Source organism: Sphaeramia orbicularis, chromosome 13, assembly GCF_902148855.1.
Source record: "Sphaeramia orbicularis chromosome 13, fSphaOr1.1, whole genome shotgun sequence".
NCBI classification, from domain to species: domain Eukaryota; kingdom Metazoa; phylum Chordata; class Actinopteri; order Kurtiformes; family Apogonidae; genus Sphaeramia; species Sphaeramia orbicularis.
The window spans coordinates 47,870,006-47,895,636 of record NC_043969.1 but is presented as its reverse complement, the minus strand read 5'-3'; the positions used below and the strand labels follow the sequence as shown (position 1 = coordinate 47,895,636).

Genomic DNA, 25,631 nt, shown 5'->3' with positions numbered 1-25,631 from the left:
CCACAGGGAAATGTGGGAAAATGAAGAATTCCATTTAAAAAAGAAAAAAAAATCACTCCTTTAAACCAAACTAACCAATCCAATGATATTTATCCCAATATGAAACTGTATTCTAACATTAGTCATTATTGTTTTGTATCCCAGACCCCTGTTAGAAAAGAAACACCTGAATTCAACGTGTCCACATACTTTTGTCCATATTGTGCGTTTTTCCCAGATGAACACCTCCACTGTCGTCGTGGTTGAGTTGCACTAATAAAACAATCAAATGGCATTTCCTGTTTTTACTGTTTTATTGTCAGTGAATTATTACCCCAATTCCCAAAGGAGAGATTTTTGGTTCAGTTTGTTTAACACTTTAGTGGCAAAACTATTGGTTGAATTCATACCAGACTGGGTTTATAGATGGTCAGTAACCCAGAGAAGAAGTGTTTACATTTTGGGAAAAGTAGGTCAAAGTTCAAATTTGTTATGAATTTACTTATAATGGCCAAAGTTTGTCTATTCTGACATCTGCACATGCATAGACATGATGACATCAGCTGGATCGATGCCAAAATAAACTACAATATGTGTGAGGGGCGGGGTTTGTTGTGCCTGGCACCACTTGTAGTTAAATTAGTCAGTTGTTCGTCCTGTCCATATCGTGTGATGTGTTTTGTTTCACTGTGTAACAGTGAGTCTGGAGGTTTTTTCCCAAACTGCTCCTCCAGTTTTATCTCCTGTAGTCAAACCACCATGGAAATCATCCCGTAGACTGAGCAGGTTCACGTGGACGGCGAGGAAATGCAAATCCACGCGTGAAGCTGAACAGAGGTGACCTTTGTTCAGAGTCTGTTGACTGTATGGACGTCTTCTACATGACACTATATATGTAAATATGTTCAGTGGTTGTTTTGTGGACGCCTCAGGGAGGAACAAGCACATGGTTGAACTGGTCACAAGATGTAAACCATTATGTTCTGTAAAAACCATATGTGGATGTTTCCCAGTCATCATCTGGACATTATAGCAGCGACGTGGGTAAATTTAAACCTGATTATGACCTGAAGGAGGAGGTGGTCTTTATGGTGTCCTCGGTGTAGACTGGACCAGATGTTTGGTTGGACAGGATCAGTTATGGTTTAACTGGACTGGACTGGACTTATGAGGCTCAAGGAAATATTTTCACATATGAAGCTTGAATTCAAAACAGTTAATTTTCTTTCTGTTCATTGTCAGACATAAAGTTCCATTTTTGTTTGAACTGATTCCTCTGAAGACATTCTACATCAAAGCTGTTGAACTCGTTTTAGTTCAGGTTCCACATTCATTCCAGTTTGATCTCAAATGGACCGAACCAGTACAATATAGTATTTTTACCTCCGCCAAGGAGGTTATGTTTTTGCCAGGGTTTGTTTGTTTGTTTGTTTGTTCATTCATCTGTCTGTTAGTGTGCAACATAACTCAAAAAGTTATGGACAGATTTGGATGAAATTTTCAGGGTTTGTTGGAAATGGGATAAGGAAGAAATGATTAAATTTTGGTGGTGATCGGGGGTGGGGGGGCCCACGGGGGGGGGCACTGATCAGCCTTGGCGGAGGTCTGCGCTCTCCGAGTGCTTCTAGTTATTTCACTGTTTTTAATTGTACAGCTGTTTTTATGTCTTCTTAATCTATTTTTGTATTTTATTCTTTTATTTTGGTTTTTATTTATTCTGTTGTACAGCACTTTGGTCCACTGTGATATTTTTTATTTTTTTATTTTTTTTTAAGTGCTTTGCAAAAGAAGTAGAGAGAGCTTAATTGTTAATCTTCCCCTATAAGTCGCTTTGGATAAAAGCATCTGCCAAATGCATGAAGAAACAAAAAATGTAAAAAAAAATAATAGCATAAATAAAACTATAAATGTGACAACTCAGATTTTTTTTTCCTCTTTGTTTTAATGTAATAATGTAAGATTACATTACGAAAATGTATATTTACAAACTGTCTTTTCACAAAAAATGTGAATAACTTGAAAAACCATGAAAAAACTGAAATTTATTCAGAAAAATATGACCAGAAGTGGATCAAACCAGTAAAATAATAACCTATAAATAATGTCAACGCCAAACTTTTCTGTATGTTTTAGAGTGAAAAAAGTCAAATGACAGTATGAAAACTTTTACATCTACAAACTATCATATAAAAAATGGGAATAACATGAAAAACCCTAAAAAAATAAGATGTATTAAGAAACATAGGTGCAATTTTAACAATATTCTGCCTCAGTTTATTATTTACATATGTATATTATAACTTACAGATCACAGTGGATCTACAAATGCACAAAACATTTAGTAACAGGCAGAATATTGTTAAAACTATACTTACTGTTCTTAAAGGAGTGATATTTAGCTTTTTTTTTTTTTTTTTAATGGAATTCTGACAAACTGCTGACAAACAATTATGGAGAAATACTGGAGAAATGTGCGTCTGAGGTCTGGACCTTATATGTGCAAACGTGGAGACGTAACTAGTTATAGATGTAACAAATTAAGAAGGAATTAAAACAGGCTGTAGAAATTCACTGGATTTTTGTCCAGATGAATATAAATATAGTTCTACAGCAGCTGGAGGATTCAAATTCAAACTGTCTGAACTATTAGGGTTCAAATACACAAAGAAATGAACCATAGACTAAGAAAAGTGGGTTTAGAGAAATAGGAGCCCTATAAGACATTTCAGATATGTTCAGGTTAGTTTGTAAATTTAAACATTTTTTTGCACTATAAGAAATATTTGGAGTTGTCATTTATATGTTTATATGCTTTTATTTTACTGGTCTGGTCTGTTGGAACTTCATGTGGCATCTGAATTAAAATAAATGTTTGTTTTTTTTTAAGTTTATTTCGAATATGCAACAAGACAGAGTAATCTTACTTAGTCCTTAGAAATAAAACAGGTAGTAGGAAGTCATGGAAGGAAAAAAAACGAAAACAAAACTTATACATGACTTCATTTGCTCATTTGAAAAGGAGTGGAAGGAAGTAGAACTTATTTAATCCCACCCCTTCTCCACACAACAGTCTATCCTTTAGCTTCCTATCAGCAGAATATATGAAAAGTCAAGTCCCTTAAATCTTTTGTAAGTCATTAACCTCACATACATATTGACATATCAGTAAAGTAAATAAATAAGTACATACATACATAAATCCTTGAAGGGAACACAAATGAATACACAAAGTAAACACTAGTCACTTTTCCATTGGACATTTGCGCAAAACTTTACTGATATTTACTAAAGGTTGAAAAAAACAGAAGCGTGTCATGTCGGTTTTTCCATTAAATCACAAATGCAATGATTTATTTCTCTCGAGATGACAGGGTTCAAAGTTACTTTATTTGTACCTGTGGGTAGATTTGTTTTGCAGTCGAGGTGATTGCTTTGGCATTACAGCAAGACATACACTGAACCTGTTCGGCAGGTACATGATCGAGCTTCCAGACAGGACAGAAGGTGCTCAGTGTTCCACCATTCATCAGTATAGCAGCATGGAGAAGTAAAAGAATAAAAAATAAAATCAGATCAAATAAATAAAAACAAGATGCAATAAAACACAATAAAAACCCAGAGAAGATACAAACAGTCTGGGATAAAAACCAGGGTAAGAACATAAAATTAAAAAATTTGAAGTCACAATAATAATAAATAGAGCAAAGAAAAAGGATAAATGACTAAAATAAGTAAAGAAAGTGCAATGTCAGTATTTCTTCTTGAGTTCAGTGACGGCGACAGGAACACAGCTGTTTTTATAAACACTGTGTCCTGCACCTGGAGACTAAAAACCTCCGTCCAGAGGAAAGGAACTGAAATTCACCTCCTAAAGGACGGTAGTCATTATGAAGAACTGATGAGTCCATCCTCTGGACCTGTTTAGTGGACAGGGAGGCGGGACAAGGCTGGGACACACCAATCAGGCGACTGGACCATCTGACTATTTGATTCAGTGAGTTTCTCTGCAGCTGAGGTCTGACTGAACCATGTAACCAGGCAAAGGGATAAAACAGACTCAATAAAGGAACGATAAAACAAAGTTAAAATGGTTGGGTCAGTGTGGAAGTGTGCCAGTTTTCTAAGGCAGTGGAGGCGCTGAAGGCCCTGTTTACACATGAGAAGTCATTCCATAAACATGGCGACAAACGTAAATATAGTGTTGATTTACAGATATATTTTTATTATTATTATATATTGCCCCTCTATCTTGTACTAATTTAAAAAATGATTGAGTTTCCTGGTGTGTCCACACATACCGCGACATGTTTCTTTTTCTTCTTCGCTTGTTTTAACATACGTCAACATCTGTTTTTTTAATTTACCTGACTCTAGTTGTGAAAAAAGGTCTTTCCACTGCAGTTTGGTGTGATATACTATTAGCACTAGACCCGAAAAACCACCTCTTGCCAGCGCAAAAACTTTTAATTGAAAAATGAGACTTGAGGCGAAATTGTCGTTTTTCCATTGGGTAAATTTTTTTGCACAAGTTATATTTGTGCAGTTTGAGGGTCAATGGAAAAACGACTAATAAGACAAAGTAAACAACAGCAATCAAACAAAACATAACAATCAACAAACACGCAAAAAACAAGGAATAAACCAAATAAGACAATATTATTGTAACAAAAGTATTAAAAGCCCCTATCTTTATACTTAATTGTTAATATCTTCAGTGTAATTTTTGTGAACTCATACCAGGGGCCGGATTGGACCCATTTGGGGGGCCAGTTTTGGTCCACAGGCCTCATGTTTGACACCACAGTGTGAGTTTATAAACGGTGAATTCCCCTTTTCCTCACAGTCGGAGTTAAATCCCCCTGCGGGTGTCGACTCCCATGAGGCCTTGGGGTCGGGGGGTGGCGGCGTCCAGGTTCGTCGTGCTGCTGAGTCACCATCTCCACCGGTTGTTTTTGTTGTCAGACGGTGGATGGAGACAAGGAGGTCTGTGTTTTCAGATCCAGATGATGACTGGGACAAAGACGCCGTTGTGTTTGAACTGCAATAAAACGCCGTCGGCCAAATGAACAGAATTCTGTCATGTTGACACTTAATGATACTAATGATGTGGAATCTACAAGTTAAAAGACTATTCTACTCATTGACTCCAGTGTTTTTACTTTTAAGTGTTAAATTGACTCTTAACTGAACTTAAAGGGTTTATTTTTACATTCTGTTGAATCACTGCTGAATCTGTCTGCCTTAAATTAGAGGTTTGTTTTGTTTCAGATTGAACGTTACATAAACTAGAAATAAATCAACAGATAAAATTAGCAAAATGCATACATCATAAAAATCATGCACAGGCGAGTGTTTGTCGAGTTTTGTCTTTTATGATTAAATGTAAAACTTCTTCAGCTTTGACTCGGAACCGAACACCAGCCTTTAAACTCCACGGAAATAATTAACATTTACTTCAATAAATGTTACTGTATCACCTTATATTAACCCTCATCCTACCAGCTGGGGTCCAACTGGACCCCAGGACATGATTTTTATGTCTCTGCTGTGTCTTTGATTGAATGATCACTTTGTGCTTGGAGTTTGTCTGTCTGTATGTCCATGTTGGATTGCTTATATTAGTTCCAAAACAATCTGACATAATGGGTACTGTACTCAACTTGTTTCAGTAAGTGATGGCCAATAGAAATAGAAGAGCAAGGTCCACTGCTGCACAAGCCCTTAGGTCTATTTTAGAGGCAGAGGACAGCTCTGAGGCTGAAGGTTCCGAGAAATCCGACTGTTAAAAGTCAGGGTGATTTGATCATTTGTATCACCCTTATTCTTATACAATTAGTTATTGTAATGGTGTTTTACGATAAAAACTGTTTTCATACGTAATAAAAACATTCCAAAATGAAATGACGTTTCCTGTCGGTTACTAAGATGTGATATCACCATATATCACAGTGGGGTCCACATGGTAGGATTAGGATACGAAATATGTTTGTAGGACGAGGGTTAATACTGAATGGGGTTAATGATTTTGTCCTGAGTCTTGTCTGTCAGGCAGTGTCTCCTCTGTCCTCACCCCATGTCTGCTGCTTATGTCCTGGGTTACAGCCACAACCACCCCTCTGTCCTAACTTCCTCACCTCTGTCCTCATCTCCTCGCCTCCTGTCCTCATGTCCTCCGTCCTCACCATATGTCCTCTGTCCCAGGTTATGGCCACACCACCCCTCTGTCCTCTCCTTGTCCTCTCCTCATGTCCTCACCTCATCTCCTTGTGTCCTCTCCTTCATCCTCTCCTCACCTCCTCTCCTCTGTCCTCCATCCTCACCCCATGTCCTCTCCTCTGTCCCAGGTTATGGCCACACCAGCCCTCTGTCCGACATGGGGAAGGCCTTCTCCATCCTCTACGCCCTCATCGGCGTCCCCTTCACCATGCTGGTCTTGACCGCCTGTGTCCAGAAGCTCCTGGTCCCCCTGGTCCTGGCTCCTGTCGGGCTCCTGCAGCGTTGGGGTCTGGAGCCCCGTCCGGCCGTGGTGGTCCACTTCGTGGTGCTGCTGGTTCTGGTGGTGCTGGGCTTCTTCATGGTGCCGGCGGCCATCTTCAGTACGTTGGAGGGGTCCTGGTCCTTCCTGGATGGCGTCTACTTCTGCTGCGTCTCCTTGTTCACCATCGGACTCGGGGACTTCGTTCCTGGGACTCAACCCCGGCAGAAGAACAAGGCCCTGTACCAGGTTTCCGTCATGGGTGAGTCCACCTTAGACTCTCTGGTCCAGGTCTTTATGCAACAGTAAGATCCAGTATTTAACCAGAGGGGGCAGCATTTACTTTAGATTAGGATGTAAACGATTAATCGACTATCAAGTAACTGTCAATAAAAATTTGCTCGATTAAATTACAATATTATCGGTTAATTGCTCTGGGGGGGGGTGGCATCTCCCCACTGAAATCGCGTGTCAGTGATGCAAAGTCAGAAATGCCCATTTCTTCTAAACTGCCCCTCTTCAAATCCATTTATTTTATTGAATTTCTCTGTTGAACTTCTTTAGTTCTACTCCATAAATGTCATTGTCTGTTCTGTATCCAATGGTTCAATATATCAGTCATTAAGGAATATGACATGCTTTTTTCATCAAGTATAGAAACAGTATTTAGCTTTTATTCTTATAGACCGTACTGAAAGAGAAATCCAGGTTCTCAGGGAAACTGCTGCTTATCAATTAATCGTTAATCGATGAATAAGGTCAACCAACTAATGATTAAAGAATTAATCGATAATTTGCCTCCCTACATTAGACAGAACTTTACTGAAGTGTTGGGGTCTGAACTGAGTAAAACCAGACCATTAGATCTGAAAACTACTCTAGAATCCTTTTCACCATGTTCACATTTTAACAAAAATGAAAAAAATAAGTCAGTGTTTGCTTCTCTGATCTGTCACCTCAGCCTGTTTTTGTGCAACTTTTGGTTTTAAGATGTTAGACCCAGAGCGTGTGGTTAAATTTCTGTTTCATCTGTGGAATCTGGCAGTTTTGAAGAGTTTTGGTAACATACGAACATCCTAAAACATCCAAGTTTCACCTCCTTTCACTCAGATGTTGTGTTAAAGTGAGATGCTAATGATGATTAGCATCATTAGCATGAACAGTTTTAGCATAAATACCATTGGAAACCAGGGTTAGCTGCTTAGCATGCTAACTACTGTAGATAATGTTGAATTCTGCTCCAGCTGTACTGTTGTTATTTCTTCACAGTGATCATTTTGTTTTAGTTTTTATTTCAAGTAAAAATATTACAGATTCCACCAGTAATAATGATGAAATCCATCCATGAATCTGTTAGAATCCTTAATTTAGTGTCAAATATTCTCCTAGTCTTGTTGAATATTCAGACTAAACAGGATTCATGCCAGATGAAATATAAATATACAAAATATGCCTTGTATGTGGCCGTGTTGATAATTGTCAGGAATAATCACAATTAATGATAGAATTGTCTCTCTGTTCAGTAGTGTAGTATAAGCCTAACTATATAGTTTATTTATACAGTGAATTTAATAAAGAGGTCTTTATTAGCATTGAATTCATAAATAAAACATGTTTGAAGCTTTGGGGACTATTGGACAGGAGGTTAATTATACAAAGAAATCACTGATACTGATGCGGAAGACGTTTGTTTATCTGAAATGCACTAATGTGATCATGTGATAAGTGACAGACCTGGTCGTCGTGGTTTCCTCTCTGGAGGCGTGGCCTGTACAGGTTGTTTGATAAAGAGGCGTTGTCTCTGTTCAGGACACGATGACGTTCAGATAAATGAACCAAACATAAGTCAAACACATTAAACATAATAAATGGAACACTATAAACACACTGAGAAGTGAACGTCCATGATGTATGATGAAAAAATAAAACTTTTATCAGTTATTTCTTATTCAGATGAAGACAAACAAACTCTAGGTAAAGTTTCATTGTTGGGAAAAATAAATTTATCCTCAGATTTAAGAAAAAAAAAACAGTGATTGCTACTACAACTACCAGACCTACAGCAAGTACTATTATAATTAATACTACAAGAAAACCAGCAGCAAAGTAATATTTGCTCAAACTACTCGCTGAAATACACATAACTCTTCCATATTGAACCACTGTTTATATTAAGACTAATGTTGCTGTCACTGCTAATGATACTAATAATAGTTGAATATATTTAAAATGTTTGTTCAAACTATTCACTTTTACCACATGTTGGTAAAATTGCAAATACTGATTAAAATTCTTTACTCAAGCAAACTCTGAAATGTACTTTACATGTAAAAGTATTCATGTACATTTATTGACTGATTCTGTGCAGAGTTACTGAACCTCACACTGTTAAACAGATGATGCTTTTACTCTGAGGTTTATTTTCTATTTTTCGACTTTATTTCTGTTTCTGTAAATAACTGTAGTAACGCCGTCTCTGCACTGAGCGGTTAAATGTTGCTGTGGTTTCAGACTAATATCGAACATCTGAACTGTAGTAAACGGAGCGTGGACAAGCAGACTCGTGAAATGTGCTGCTACCATTCGACATACCGAGGTCTGCTGAGGTCAGAGGTCGCTTTAGGGAAAACTGTTGTTTCACAGGCGGTTATGTTCTAAAACACAAGTAAACAAACCCAGGCTGGTTTCCTCTGCATGGAGATGAAACTGGAAAATACAGGAAATAAGTGAATGTTGACGCCACAGTATCCAGTGTTAATGGGATGTTTCTGAGCTCTGAACCTGACTTTACACAATAATTCATAAGGCATTTAGTTCAGGTTCTTATATTTTTAATAATACTGTGCACATACTTTCTGTATTTCTTCTTCATGGTGGAAGATTGAAAACTAATGATAAAATGTTCAACACAAACACAATGTTCATGTGTAAAGTTCAGTAAAACAATGTTTAAGCGGCCGATGGGAATAAAATAAAGAAATGCAGTATACAGGGCTCCTACAGGTTTCTTCAAGTAAAATTTAAGACATTTTTAAGACTACTTAGAACAGAATTTAAAGCCCATTTCAAAAACATTCCCAAAGGTAGCTTTGTCAGGCGACATGTGCATGAGTAACGGTTGCATGTGTGTTGGGCTGAATGTTCTGTATCCATTTCTCACTGGTGGCTGCAATGTTACCGTTAATTAGTTCCTAATTTCATTAAATAAATTGTCGGGTATAAATTGTCGGGTTGGAACGGGTTGAACAGAGTAGACTAACGTTACTTTCTTAGAGGTGCAGCCTGGACATTTAATAGACACATTTAAACACAGTAAACAAGTTTATGGCAACATAGCTGAAGACCTACCATATCAAATTTAACACCTTTTTAAAGACTTTTTAAGGTATTAAGTGCAGATTTGTGAATTCAAAACTTTAAGACTTTAAAGATTTGGTTGGAACCCTGAGTATAACCCTGAGTGTAATTAAAAAATCGGAATGTTTTTCCCAGGATTAATGTTGTTTTGATGCAGTGAGGACTAATAAATGTAGACGTCAGCCCTTCCGCTGCCATCCACATCCCATAGATGAAGGCAACGGAATGAGGTCAAATTGATGATATATAAATAATATAAAATGTTTGTTGAAGTGAGGTAAATTAAAGTCACATCAGGACAGACGTGGTTTTTCCAGAATGATTCTAACGTGCTGGTGAATTATTTTATGGGCTCAGAGGAGAATCCACATCCACATACGAACGTCCAGGCTTCATTTTCACCTCCGATGTGAGAAGTCGCACCTCTGTTATTCTCCGCCACTGCTCAGGGGTCAGAGGTCAGCTAATGGTGAATCAGACTCTGAAATTAGATGGAGATCATCTCCAACCCTTTTATTGTGACTTTGACCATTTTTATTTTATTACCAGACAAAAATTGAGAAAATGAAAAGTCACTGTTGGCAGCTCTGATCTGCTGCCTCGGTCTGTTTATTATTTTGTGACTTTTGGTATTAAGATGTTAAAAACATCCAAACCATGTGGGTAAATTGCTGTTTTAGTGGTTTTTGAAGAGAGAAATCTTGTTTTGAGCTGAGTTTCAGTAATATATGAACATACTATAACATCAAAGTTTTGCCTTCATTCACCCAAATGCTGTGTGTTCAAGTGAGATGCTAATCATGATTAGCATGTTGGCACTAACACTTTTAGCACAATTATCATTAGAAACAAGGTTAGCTGCTTAGCATGCTAACTACTGTAGATAATCCTGAATTCTACTAAATCACTATTTGACAATACCCTGATAAATTTCTAATTTTACTTATTATTTGTGATAAGTTTTGCCTTCACTCAGATGTAAAGCCATGTGTGAAACTGAGATGCTAACAATGATTAGCCTGTTGTGGTGCAAACAGTTTTAGCATAAATATCATTCTAAATGAGGATTGGCTAATACTGAATTCTATTAAACCACTACTGTAATTTCCTCACACTCTGATGATGATTTGATAATTTTATTTCTTTTCTAAATAAAGTAGAATTATTACAAATTGTACTTGAATCATCTCCAAGCCTTTCATGAGTTTGTTCTTTTAGGTCGGTGCTATTTTTACAGAAGCAGAGTTTGCAACAACATCTTGTGACTCATTGTTTTCAGTCGTTCAGATATTGATGGTGTTTATTTAATCAGAGCAGAACGACGTCAACAAATGCAGTTGTAAAGTAAATAATAGGCAGACTGTGCTTTGAAATGTAGAATATTCCACTGAACTGTCTGTTTTTAGTCACTTTCAGAGTAAACTTTGTCAGCAGGTCTTTGTGTGTTGGCTTCTACTGTGTCAGATGAAGCTTTAACTCGTCTGTTAAACTGTTCTTTGTTTCGTCTCCTGGTGATTGTTTGCGTCTGGATGTGGTCACATGACGGTGTTCGTCCGTCTAGTGCTCATGTTTTCCTCTTTCTGTGTTGGTGTTTTCTCTGTAATTGAATCAGCGTCAATATGAGGTTTTTGTCTAAAAGTAGCTTCAGTGTTTTCGTGTCCTGCTGCGTTCAGGAACCAGGGAAAAAAAGCTGTGAAAAAACAGTGAAAGCTGAATTTCCTGCCATTGTTTCTGCCAGAGCAGATCTTTAACCAGAGGAGATCTGAACAGACTCAGTTTGGTACATTAGTGAAAATTAACACAAATTAGGCTGGAAGGAACAGGTTAACGTCAACAATGACACAACAAATGCAACATGACTGAAGTATTTTGTTTTTTTGTTAGTTTAATCTTTTACTAATTATTTTATCTTGTTGAACTATTTACACTGGTCCTGTTTGTTTTTCATTCTTTCTTATGTAGTTTGCATTTTTTTTTTTTTTTTTTACATCTTTTTCTTGTCAGACTCCACAGGTTTTCACATCATTATAACATCATAAATTAAGTACAAAAAAAACGGCGTCACCAACTAATGAACACAAAACTATCTAAATTTTAATGTACAACAAACGTGACTGAATTCTGAAGGCGATAGCCTGTCTTACTTTGTTTGTCTAGGTAACTATTTTCATTAGTTTCGTATTTTACTCACTTTTGTCTCACTGCATGATTTACAGTGTTGTCTTCCTGTGTGTTTTTATTCTTTTCATTTCCATGGCCCTGGTGAACCTTCCCACTGAACTCTTTTCTGTTTTAAAGAAAATGCACACATCATTAGCCTCTGAGCATAATTGCGGTCATATTTTATACCTGCTCAGTGCTGCCCCCAGTGGTGAGGGTCTAGTTTCACAGTTCAACACTCCAGTTAAAAGTGGACCCACATGATGTTGACGTTAAAGTCTCTCAGCACTGAACGGGTCTTGAACTCTTATTCAGGCGATAACCCTCTGGTTTATTACTCCACCTCCCAAAGGAGAGGTAAGGGGCATTGTTTTTGGTTCCGTTTGTTTGTTTGAATAGATGTGATTACATTTTGGGAAAAATATGTCAAAGAGTAAATTTTTTTATGAATTTTTTAAAATATTTTTTCCCCTCATTTACTTATAATGGGCAAAATTTCACATGTCTGTAGCAGCAAAACTACTGATTGAATTCATACCAAATTGGGTTTATAGATTGCCAGTGACCTGGAATAGATGTGATTACATTTTGGGAAAAGTAGGCCAAAGTTAAAATTTTTTATGAATTTTTAAAATCTTTTTTCTTCCAGTTACTTATAATGGGTGAGATTTCACATGTCTATAAAAACATAAATTTTGTTTCAATTTATGTCAAACTTGGCACTTACATAGAGGTAACTGATATGACATCAGCACACGCATAGACACGATGACATCAGCTGGATCGATGTCAAAATAAGCTACAATACATGTGAGGGGCGGGGCTTTTTGTGCCTGGAACCACCTGTTCACTTAAGGTTTTATTCATAATGTCAAACATTTCAAATTTTGGTGAATTTTTGTCACAGAGCAGAAGTCAAAGTAAAAGCAAACTTTAACCTGGAAGAGATGTTTAATTCAGGTTTTCTGTTTTTAATACTGTGCACATATTCCCTGCATTTTCTTCTTCTTAGTCTTTTTAAAAAATATTTTATTGAATAAACAGAAACTCTGATGCTGTTTACAGATTTTCCTCTTATAGTCATGGTCAGCTGGGTTTGTTTCACACTGACTCGTTACTGTTATAACTTCCTGTACAGCATGAATTTATAATTTGCAAGAAAACGACAATGGTAACGCTTCAACAAGCAGCTAATAATAGTCCACAGCTGGGCAGAGTTTAGTGAAACGTTTGTTCTGATTCAGGGTTTTTCCAAGTTGAACTACAACAATCGTTTTATCATCATAATAGATATGAATGTTCTTCTACATTCTGTTTGTCATATTCAGACCATGAAGTAGTTTTAATCTTATTCAGTAAGAAGTTGGCTTTTTTTTTTTTTTTTTTTCCATTTTCTTTAATTTGGAATAAGATAAAGAAAATGAACCAGATGAGCAGTAAATCAAAGACCACTGGAGTGATTTTTGTCTCCATTTTGCTTCTTATTTTGTCATTTTCAAGTCACAACATCTGTGTCGACAGGCGACTTGATATTATTTTTGTCTTTTCATTTTTGTCTTTTGCAAATAGAAAAATAAGCATCTTTAACTGAGTAAGAAGTAATGATTTGACATTTATCTTAACCTTCTGCATCTGGACATGAATATTCCCAGAGAAATCATTTCACTGCCCATCGTCCTGTATCCCTCATCAAGGTCAAGTTTATTTCTATAGCACATTTAAAACCATGGCAAGTGCCCAAACTGCTGTACAGTCGTAGATAAAAATACAAATTTGCTAAAACTAGTAAATATGCAATATTTATATAAAATAAATGCATTATTTTATATAGACTTGAGTTTATAGATACACATACTACTAATATTTAATATTATATCTATTTATATTTTGACTAGCTTATTTTATTCGACTTGGTTCTATTATTATTTTACTTTTTATAAATTTTTATATTTTCTTATATTTAGTTTTTGTAATTTTATTTTGACTCTAGTATTTTCTGACTTGTTGGTTTTATTACCTCCGCCAAGGAACAGTGGAGGTTACATTTTCATCGGGGTTTGTTCGTCTGTCTGACTTTTAGCACGATAACTCAAAACGTTATGGATGAATTTGGATGAAATTGTCAGGAAATGTTGATAATGGCACAAGGAACAAATAATTACATTTTGGTGGTGATCGGGGGGGGGCTCTCAAAGAGCTTGTGTAGTTTATTAATATTGCTGCACTGACTGTAGTAGCACACTTATTTAATTGTACACACAATGACAGTAAAGGCCATTCTATCCTAAAAATAAGAGTAAATATAAGTTATAATAAAACTGATTAAAAACAGATGCACAATAATAGGATAAATGGCATTTAAAGCTGGAAGATAAAACAAATGAAAGTGTGTCGCATCATTTCCTTAAACCTAGAGGACTTGGGGACTTGCTGGACGTTGTTTTCCTGTTAATAACTCGACCTCCAGGGTTGACAGAGGCCAGCCGCGTTCCCACAGATCAGGTTCTTTGAGTTTTTTCCTGGGGCTGGTGTTATGTAACGATGGTGTAGGTCGAGTCATGTTAACCCAGACGTCCCTTAAGGTCTGAGGAGGATTAGAGGCCCAGGTGGTTGTTGTTGTTCTCGTGTCTTTAAAGCCTCTAAGGCCTGGGTTTGTAGGACATCCTCTAGTAAACATCCGGTACCTGTGGGAACAAAGATGCATGATATTCCTTACCCATTAGTCCAGTTTCTTCCTGCAGAAATGATGTTCTTGTAGTTTTTTTAGCTTAAAAATCCATTGAAATGAACAAACAAACATTTACAAAGTGGAGTAGGTTATAAAAATGCACATGACAACAAGACAAAACAGCTGAAAGCTATAAAAAAAAGACAATTATTGGGGTTAAATATGGTTAAAGTCACAAAGTGTTGATAAATGTTGTATTTCATGTGTTGTCTGTCTTGGGTTGGTAATAATGATTTTAATACCACTTTGGAATCGCCATCATTTGGCTCATTTTTGCCATTTTTAGACGTTTTACTGTAATGAACTACTACTGGAAAACTAAGGTGACAGACAAGAAACTTGGTTGGTTTGTTGTAAAGACGTTTGCAATAAAGATTTTTTTAAACCACTGCTAATACTACTACTGCTAATGCACTGCTAACACCTCTACTGCTACTACTGCTAATACACTGCTAACAGCGCTACTGCTAATCCTACTACTGCTAATACACTGCTAACACCGCTACTGCTGCTACTACTGCTACTACACTGCTAACAGCAGTACTGCTAATCCTACTACTGCTAATACACTGCTAACACCGCTACTGCTGCTACTACTGCTAATACACTGCTAACACCGCTACTGCTGCTATTGCTGGTAATACACTGCTAACACCGCTACTGCTGCTACTACTGCTAACACTGCTACTACTACTACTACTAATCCACTGCTAACGCCACTACTGCTGCTACTACTGCTAATACACTAACACTACTACTGCTAATACACTGCTAACAGCGCTACTGCTAATACACTGCTAACAGCGCTACTGCTAACAGCGCTACTGCTGCTACTACTGCTAACACTGCTACTACTACTACTAATCCACTGCTAACACCACTACTGCTGCTACTACTGCTAATACACTAACACTACTACTGCTAATACACTGCTAATACACTAACACTACTACTGCTAATACACTGCTAACACCGCTACTGCTGCTGCTACTGCTAATACACTGCTAACACTGCTACTACTACTGCTAATGTGCTGTCAACACTGCTACTGCTACTATTGCTGCTAATACACAGCTAACACTGCTACTGCTACTAATAGTGCTAATGCTACTGTCAATAAAACAACTACTAGTAGTAACGCTAATGTTGCTACAACTGCTACTACTCTGCTACTAGTAGCGCTAATACTGCTACTAATAGTTCTAATGCTACTGTTAATGAACAACTACTAGTAGTAATGCTAATGTTGCTACCTATCGTGGCACTAAGGCTGCTGCTAATAGTATTAATTAAGCTAATACTACTAATAATACTAATAGTTGAATATATGTAAAACTCTTCACTTAAAGGTTCAGTGTGGAACATTTGTGTGCATTTATGTGGCGTTTATGTTGAAAAAATAAGTGATAAAGAGCAGAACCATGAAATGTACAAACTTTAACTGTCGACCTGTAGACTTTAGAACATGTGATCTTATTTTGAAGGACAGAAGTTCTACATGATGAACTGACATCACTTATGTCAGTTAAATGAGAAGTGGGATAACAGGATAAAAATGCAGCAGATTTTACAGAGAAGTTGAGTTTGAGGATGACAAAGGTATGCTGCTCTTTTCCTGACTATAAATTTATTGGTAACTAACGAAAAATATTGTCACGTGTTGAAGTGAAAAATGTAAACACTGGAGGTGGATTTGTTTCTCCAACTGGACAGTAACGTGACTCAGTGGAGTTCATTACACTCATTCTATGTTTGGATGTTCCTCATATGTAAATGTTCTGTTACTGATCGGAGGTCTGTGTTCTCAAAACTCAACATAAGATCAACAACATCGATCAAAGTTCATCTATGAAAACCAGCAGCGGTGCAGCATTTAACATGTCACTGAAGAGTCAATATTTTGGTCGGATTGTTTGAGTGATGACAATGTTCATCAAGTGTTATCATGTCAAGAGTTTTCCTTTATCCCTTGTGGATCTAGTTTAACACAATCTGGAGACGATAAAATGTACAAAAAACTCTTATAAAATCATCATATCAATATTGTTCTATTTTTTTCTGCATAAAGCTCTTAAACTACTTCAGCTCTACTGAAAACGACCAAATATTCAATAATTTCCAGGATTTTAACCCTTTAAATTCCAGTTTGAATACATGATGCCACTTTTTTGTTTAAAAAACCCCACACACAGTAGGAGTATTTCCGCTGTTTTTATGTTTTCATATAAAACCACCCGTTCCCTGCAGCTCCACTGCTGTAATCCTACTCAGGTCTGTGGAGGATCTGGCCTAGTTGTGCAGTCAGAGACCCTTTGTCCTGGACCTGAACCTGTTCTGGATGTGGGCCATGGCGCCGTATAGGCCACATGTGACGAGGAGGGGGAAAAACAGGCTTTTCTTTGAGGCAAATGCAGGAAACGGAGCAGAAATAACCAGAGTTGAGCTGATTTTGCGCTCACCTCTGCTCCGACCTGAGGGGAACTTCTGTTCTGGTTTATTTAAGGTGGATTCAGTGAAACGGTTTCACTTCAGGGTTTGACATCAGTTCATCTACACAGGTTTAGACTCATGAATGGCCTGGTGATGTAGTAGTTTGACTTGAATACAGTATTTTGGAGTAGATCCTCTTTTTAATGAGACTGTTGTGAAGGCGCTGGGTCCGTGTTTGGTTTTCTTCAAACATCTTCTATAAAACTACTGGATGGATTCATTTCAGATTTTATGTGCATCGTCCTTGGGACAAATTCTACAAAGTTTATTCACAGTTTTGAGAAATTTAGATTTTTGATGAATTTTTGAAAAATTCAAAATGTGCCTTTACTTATAATGGTCCATATTTTGATGGTTTATAACGTGTAAATGGTTACAGATATTAATATAGTTCCTATTGATCACTGATAGAAGTCATATATGGACTTTTTGACTGTATTAGTTGAGTTCTCCTCCAGTGAAAGTCCCACCCACTTCTGTTTGCAGACTGATCTGCATCCAGACCACAGGACTGGAACATAGAACAGAACCTGACAACCTCACACATTCAACTGGGGATTGATTCTGGATAGAACGTGCCAGTGAGATACAGGGATATTGGAACTAGTTTTGTTTTTTAGTCCAATGGCCCAAAGGTCAGTTGGACTATTGGTGTCAGTTGTCCGTCCGTCTGTCTGTCTGTAAACACTTTTTCAAGAAACTTCTTCTCCAAAACAGTTGGCCAGAATCAATTGAAATTCATAGCAGAGGTTCCTTGGGGCAAACTCTACCAAGTTTGTTTAAAGAATTGAGAAATATTGATTTTTTATTTATTGATTTTTTTTTTTTTTTTTTTTTTTTTTTTTTAGAGTTTTTTTATGAATCTTTGAAATTTTAAAAATCACCATTGGTTTATAATGAGACAAATTTCAAAGTGCTATAACTTAAACAGTTGAAGATATTGATATAATTACTATTGGCAATAGAAAAGAAGTCACATATGGGCTTTCATTTGGTGCCATGACCTTTGACCTTGAAAGGTCAAACGAATGTCAATGTCTTTAAATGGGCCGTTGGACTACAGGACTGTACTCCAACTGTACAGTACTGGTCCTGTTTTTTTTTTGTGTGTGTGTTATGTCTGTGGTAAATGAACATTAGAATCTGTCTGTAGATGTGGATATGAGACTGCTGTGTCACTTCAACTTCTGCAAACTGTCGACCTTCTGCTGCTGAACTTCTTCCTTTACAGCGATCAGAGAAGTGATAAACTGAGTTAAACTACTGAAAATGACAGCAATAATGTGTTAAAAATGGAAAGAAAAGATACAAGTAATCAATGAAATGATAGAAATAAAATCACTTTTAAAAAGGATAAATAAAAGGTGTAGTAAAGATGTTATTCCCGGTCTTTGATCTGTCAGACTATTGATGTGTTTGTTTCTGTAAATTCAGAAACACAAAGGGGGGTTGAACCTGTTCATTCCACCTCATTAGTGTTAATTTTCTCCTCTTTACCAAATTCTGAAACTTATAACTGAAGAACCACAATGAATCAATGACTCCTCCAACTGAAAGGTATTAACCTCTAGTTTGAGAGCATTTTTTTTAAAAAAAAATATGTGAATAAATTACAACCTGAACCCATTAGCTTCGATCACTATCCAGGGGATTCTTTCATTAATTATGTTATGACGCTCAGGAATACTGTAAAATAAAATAAGTGACTCAGTTGTGGAGAATCTAAGATTTATGACAAGTTATAACTTGAATATAGTGACAAAAGTTTTATTGTAGAAACTGGTGACAAATTAGCACCTGGACGTCATCGATCTGATGGGAATGAAAAGGTTAAACTCAAAGAAACAAACCGATGGTCTGAACATCAGGTTACATTAGTTTTTAGGTTACAGGTTTAGGTTACAACAGTTTTTTTCTCTTTTAATATGAATATAATTAGTGATGGAGTGGACCAGGTAGGAAGTCCCATTACCATTATCTTTGACTCTTTTACATTTTTTTTTTTTTTTTTTTTAAAACACCAAAACATAATGAAACTCGGACTCAATTGTGGAGAATAACATGTCTATATTAACAAAGGTTTTAGTTAGAAACTTTAATGTATTTAATACTAAATGGTGACTTAGTTTAAGGTTTTCAGTCCATACACTGTGTAGAATGAATGTCGTGTCTGTTGAATCACCTGTTTGTTTCGCTGTTTCCACTCTGATATTTTGTCGTTGTGTTTGTTTGAATAAGGTTCACTCTTCCATGTTTGTTCATATATTGAAGAACGTGTTGATCTGGTCTGTTGTGACGTTTAACAGTAGGTGTTTGTGCTTCTTCTTTGGTTTCATTCATTCTGTGGGAGATGATGGTAAACAGATCAAGTGTCATATCCTGAAGTAAAAGAATCAAATGAGACGTTCATCCCAGACTGAATGAAAACATCCTCATGAAACTGGAATTACATCAGAAAATTCCCCCTCTGAGGCCTTTTTCTGACTAAAGGCTCATTCATTCTCTCAGTCTGTACAAAAACAGATGCATTTCAAACAGTGGAAACGTCACTGTATTTACACTTTCACGCATGGAATAAACATTTGTTAGTCAATCCACCAGAGGGCGCTGCTCTGCATTAACACACTGGACAAACAAAGTTGATAATAAACAGGTTGACAACAGGAGGATTTACTAATGTTACTACTGAAGGGTTGGTAATTGCTAATGCATCTGAAGTTTGTGGAATTATTCAATAAAAAATTCAACACTGCCCCCTGTGGTTCCCAGTGGTACTGCAATGTATTCTCTGTTCAGACCATATCTGTTATATGATATCCAATAATGTGCATTAACACTGTAATGGGAATTATTTGCAATTATCCTCTGCAGTTTGTGCAAAATTCTCTGTTCTTGCAATAACAATGCAATATTTATTCAAACTTAAATGGACTATTTTTACAGACTTTCATAGATGTACATACTGTTAATATTGCAAATATTGTGTCTACTCATATTTTATGTTTATTTTAATTCTATTATTTTACTTTTTGTACAAATTTGTATACTATTTTCTTACACTTTAGTTTTTTGTAATTCTTCGCTCTATTCTTTTCTGACCTATTGGTTTTTACCCTTAGCCCTCGCTGCAGGGTATTGTACGGTGGCCCAGAGGTGCAACAGGCCAAAAAAATTATCCACTAGACGAAAAAAATTATCTACTACAAGAAAAAAAAGAGAACAGCCTAAAAAAATTATCCACTAGATGAAAAAAATTATCTACTACAACAAAAAAAAGAGAGCAGCCTAAAAAAATTATCCACTAGACAAAAAAATTATCTACTGCAAGAAAAAAGAGAACAGCCCAAAAAAATTATCCACTAGATGAAAAAAATTATCTACTACAACAAAAAAAAGAGAGCAGCCTAAAAAAATTATCCACTAGATGAAAAAATTATCTACTACAACAAAAAAAAGAGAGCAGCCTAAAAAAATTATCCACTAGACAAAAAAATTATCTACTGCAAGAAAAAAGAGAACAGCCCAAAAAAATGATCCACTATCAGAAAAAAAAGAGAACAGCCTAAAAAAATTATCCACTAGACGAAAAAAAGAGACCAGCCAAAAAAATTATCCACTAAAAGAAAAAAAAAGAACAGGCAAAAAAAAATTATCTATTAGCCCAAAAAATTATTCACCATGAGAAAAAAAAAAAGAACAGGTGAAAAAAATTATCTACTATGAGGGAAAAAAAAAAAGAGAGCAGCCCAAAAAAATATCCACTACAAGGAAAAAAAAAACATCATCCACCTTTTCAATTATGGGGGCACTGTTTTCCCGAAAGGTGTCTTGCTTTAAAATTAAGGCCACCACAAAAAATAAAAGGACAGGCTGAAAAATTTTAAGGCTTTCGGCTAATGTGGCTAATGCTAAGGAAGTACCCCACCGGAAGTGGAGGTCGTGCGCTAAAAAATAAAGTTACTTTAAAATATAGATATTTACATTAATACAGTTTGCAAAGCAGTTAAATGATTAAATACGGTTCCAGTGTCTGCTCAAGGTTAGGCATGGGCGTTAAATGGTTAAGGTTAGGGTTAGGGTATGGTTGGGGTTAGTTTTCAGTGGTAAATGCCCCTTGTGTGCACAGTGTGAAGGTTCGTTGCTAAGCTAATGCTAACGCGAAAAGTTGACGGCAACTTTGTGAACTACCAGTGCGAGTAAACAATTGTGTGATTACGGTGTTGAATTATTCAACTGCCTGACATTCAATATCATTTTTGATGAATATTCACTACAAGAAGTTCTAAAATTATTTTATTTTGAGAGGAGGAGAAGAGGAGCTTCCTGTGGAGCTCCACTATCATGGCATCGCCCATTTGTTTGCAGGTAGACCTCTTCTCCTCAGCTCAAATGGAGTGTCTTCACTAACACTAGCTCAAGAAGGACATTTTGTGGAGATAAAGATGTCAGCCATGGTACGCGGTGCCGTGCTGGGGTACCTGGCCCCGAGCCGTGGTACCGCGGTACCTCGCGGCACCAGCTGGGGGCCGCGAGGTACCGCGGTACCACGGCCGGTCAGCTCCGTTTGAGCTGAGGAGAAGAGGTCTACCTGCAAACAAATGGGCAATGCCATGATAGTGGAGCTCCACAGGAAGCTCCTCCTCTCCTCCTCTCAAAATAAAATAATTTCAGAACTTCTTGTAGTGAATATTCATCAAAAATGATATTGAATGTCAGGCAGTTGAACAATTCAACACTGTAATCACACAATTGTTTACTCGCACTGGTAGTTCACAAAGTTGCCGTCAACTTTTTGCGTTAGCATTAGCTTAGCAACAAACCTTCACACAGTGCACACAAGGGGCATTTACCACTGAAAACTAACCCCAACCATACCCTAACCCTAACCATAACCATTTAACGCCCATGCCTAACCTTGAGCAGACACTGGAACCGTATTTAATCATTTAACTGCTTTGCAAACTATATTAATGTAAATATCTATATTTTAAAATAACTTTATTTTTTAGCGCACGACCTCCACTTCCGGTGGGGTACTTCCTTAGCATTAGCCACATTAGCCGAAAGCCTTAAAATTTTTCAGCCTGTCCTTTTATTTTTTGTGGTGGCCTTAATTTTAAAGCAAGACACCTTTCGGGAAAAGAGCGCCCCCGTAATTGAAAAGGTGGATGATGTTTTTTTTTTTTCTTGTAGTGGATATTTTTTTGGGCTGCTCTCTTTTTTTTTTTTTTTTTTTTTTCTCATAGTAGATAATTTTTTTCACCTGTTCTTTTTTTTTTTTTTTTCCTTATAGTGAATAATTTTTTGGGCTAGTAGATAATTTTTTTTTTTTGCCTGTTCTCTTTTTTTTTTTCTTTTAGTGGATAATTTTTTTTGGCTGGTCTCTTTTCTTTTTCTTATAGGGGATTTTTTTTTTTTTTTTTTTTTTTTTTTTTTTACATCTAGTGGTTATTTTTTTTTAGGCTGTTCTCTTTTTTTTTTCTTACAGTGGATAATTTTTTGGGCTGTTCTCTTTTTTTTCTTGTAGTAGATAATTTTTTTCATCTAGTGGATAATTTTTTTAGGCTGTTCTTTTTTTTTTTCTTATAGTGGATAATTTTTTTAGGCTGTTCTGTTTTTTTTTTTTCTTGTAGTAGATAATTTTTTTCGTCTAGTGGATAATTTTTTGGCCTGTTGCACCTCTGGGCCACCGCAATATTGGCATCAATTCATCGTCCATCTGTCCGTCCATATGTGCAAAAACTTTGGCGTACACTGATAAGTCAGGCCGAGGGTGTTCAAGTGAACGCATGTTATGTTTTATTCATATTGTTGCACTGAACACACAATGACCATAAAGGCTGTTCTGATTCTATAAGCTTCCAAAACATGGATAAACTGAAGGACAGACGGCTCTGTGTCCATATGTGTCTAACGTAGACCATAAACCAATCTCAAGTCGGTTTACACGACACCTGTTGAATATTAATGTCCATGTAATATGTTTGACTTTTGAACGACCTCTGACCCCTGTCTCTGCCCCTCCCCCAGTCTACCTGTTCCTGGGTCTGATGATGATGTTCCTCCTTCTCCGGACCTTCCATAAAATGGCCGACCTGCACGGGGTGACCAGCCTCCTGCAGCTGCCGCGCTGCGAGGAGTCGGACCAGGACGACGACCGGGAGCCCATCGTCGAGGAGGAGGGCGACGCCCACAACGACCGGACCTCACCCTCCCCAGTGGCGAAGGGTGACGGCAGCAGCAGCCCCCTGGAACCCGGATCACAGCCGTCGTACAACACCATCAACAAAGGCTGAAGACATGAACACTGACAGGAACGGGAGGATCTACCTCGAAAAAAATCAACGCAGCGTCCAAATATGACCTGGGTTCAGTTGTTCCTCGTCTTGGAGAAAAGTCAAATGGTGTTTTTGGCCATCTGACATTCGTTTTTGACCATCAGACGTTTGTTTTCTGCCAGTTTACGGGGTGATTGTGTGGGGTTTTTTGGCTCGTGAAGGACTCGGACTAAAACGACTGTTTCAGATCACTTTTATGGAGTCGATTCATTACCACAATCTAATTCACAAAACATGTTGTACAAATAAATGTATTTTCTTCTACAAATACAAAACTACAGATCAAATACACAACATATTTAATATTCATGCTTCTGAAAGGAGTCTTCAAACCTAATATATCCCTTGATTTTTAGCTCAGTCCTTCCACTATTTGTGCTGATAATTCACCTCCACTGCAGCAGGTGGTGCTACAACTTACTCCATCAACTTTAAGTTTAATTTCACACATAAGAATCAAACTGTTACTCATGTTATATTTTGGGCTGTTTTTACACATGTAACATTCAGCTTGGCTTAAGAAAAACAGAACTTCATTCCTTATTTCAATAGTTTCTTGTACTTTTTCATCCAATATGAGTGTTACATGTGTAAAACTCACTTTATTAAGTTAAAATAACATGTGTTAACTTCATTTGATCCTTTTTAATACATGAAAAATAACGAGGGCTGCATTATGTGGTTTTAAATGGACGAGTGGCGCCACCTGCTGGTGTGGAGGTGAATTACGCTGATAGTGAGAAAATCTGCACAAATAGTTGAAAGATGAGTCACAGTTTCTTTATAAGGTTATTTTTGTACTTGTACTTGATCTAGAGATGTTGTGCGTTTGTTTGATAGATTTTGTATTTGTTCGTAAATTGTTTTGTTTTTTTTCTTGGCGAATTGCATAACATTTGTAAAGCATGTTTTGTTTTGGCGGGAATTGACCTCCGTACTTACAAGTCTGTCGTTTTTAGTCTGTTCACATCTTAAAAAAAATACTGTTAAATGACCAAAGTGCCTTCTTATCTCGTTCAGATCCTCTAATGATGCTCCACTCATCCACATGGAGGTTAAAACACGAGTTCATCAACCCTTAATGCATCCCAACATGCATGAAAAATCACAAGAATCTGCTCTGGTCTGTGAATAAAACTCCTAAATGTGGATATGAGGCGGCTGGGACATCACTGGAATGTGCTTTATTTAATCAGATTTCATGAACATTAGCTGTGATGTCTGATTCATTCCTGAGCAGCTGCAGACACTGATGCCTTCAACACTGCTGCCCCCTGGTGTCCACATCAAGTACTGCACAAAAAAGCCTCCAGAGCAGGAACAAGTAGGGTTAAAGGGTCAGAAATGAGGGACTGAGATGGAAAAATTATGATCAGTACGTGTTTAATTCCATCTGAGGTAATGAACGCTTTGATGCACTTTACGCTGGGTATTTTTTGTCATCATTGAAGAGACTGATTAATGACCTGATGCTGTAAAATGAGTTATTTCAGTCAATGATGGTGTTTGTCGTAGCAGTTTAGTATTAGTTAAATGTATGTTCACGATGATAAATTAATAAACTTGTATTGTAATATGTCATGTTTGTTTCTGTAATTATGCAGATACATATACAATAGTAATGAGGATGAATCCAAAACCTGTTTTTTAACTAATTCTTCCAGTATTTGTGCTGATAATTCACCTCCACTGCAGCAGATGGCACTACAACTTAATCCACCTACTTTTAAATTCTACAAATCGTACGTTATATTTGTTATATTTTGGACTGTTTTTACACATGTTAACATTCAGCTTGGCTTAAGGAAAACACTCCTTTTTCTTCATTACCCCGCCCCCTGAAGGTAATGGTTTGGCTTGTTGTTTCTTTAACACTAGCAGCAAAACTATTGTTAAATTCATACCAAATTGGGTTTATAGATTGCCAGTGACCCAGGATAGATGTCATTAATTTTTGGGAAAATTAGGTCAAAGTTTAAATTTTTGTATGATTTTTTTTTTTTTTTTTTTTTTTTAACCCCATTTACTTCTAATGGATGAAATTTCACATGTGTGCAGCATTGAAACTGTTGGTTGAATTCATACCAAATTGGGTTTATAGATT

The 25,631-nt window shown here is 36.8% G+C and overlaps 1 protein-coding gene across 1 annotated transcript in view; it reads left to right on the top strand.

Annotated features, from left to right (window-relative positions):
• The window catches only part of kcnk6 (potassium channel, subfamily K, member 6), a 29,533-nt gene extending 4,430 nt beyond the window's left edge, over window positions 1–25,103 (top strand). The window contains exons 2-3 of the mRNA XM_030151224.1: window positions 6,324–6,716; window positions 23,220–25,103. Coding sequence (XP_030007084.1) covers window positions 6,324–6,716; window positions 23,220–23,485 — 659 coding nt within the window. The 3' untranslated portion in view covers window positions 23,486–25,103. The remainder of the gene's footprint in view (window positions 1–6,323; window positions 6,717–23,219) is intronic.
• Window positions 25,104–25,631: the final 528 nt, after the last annotated feature.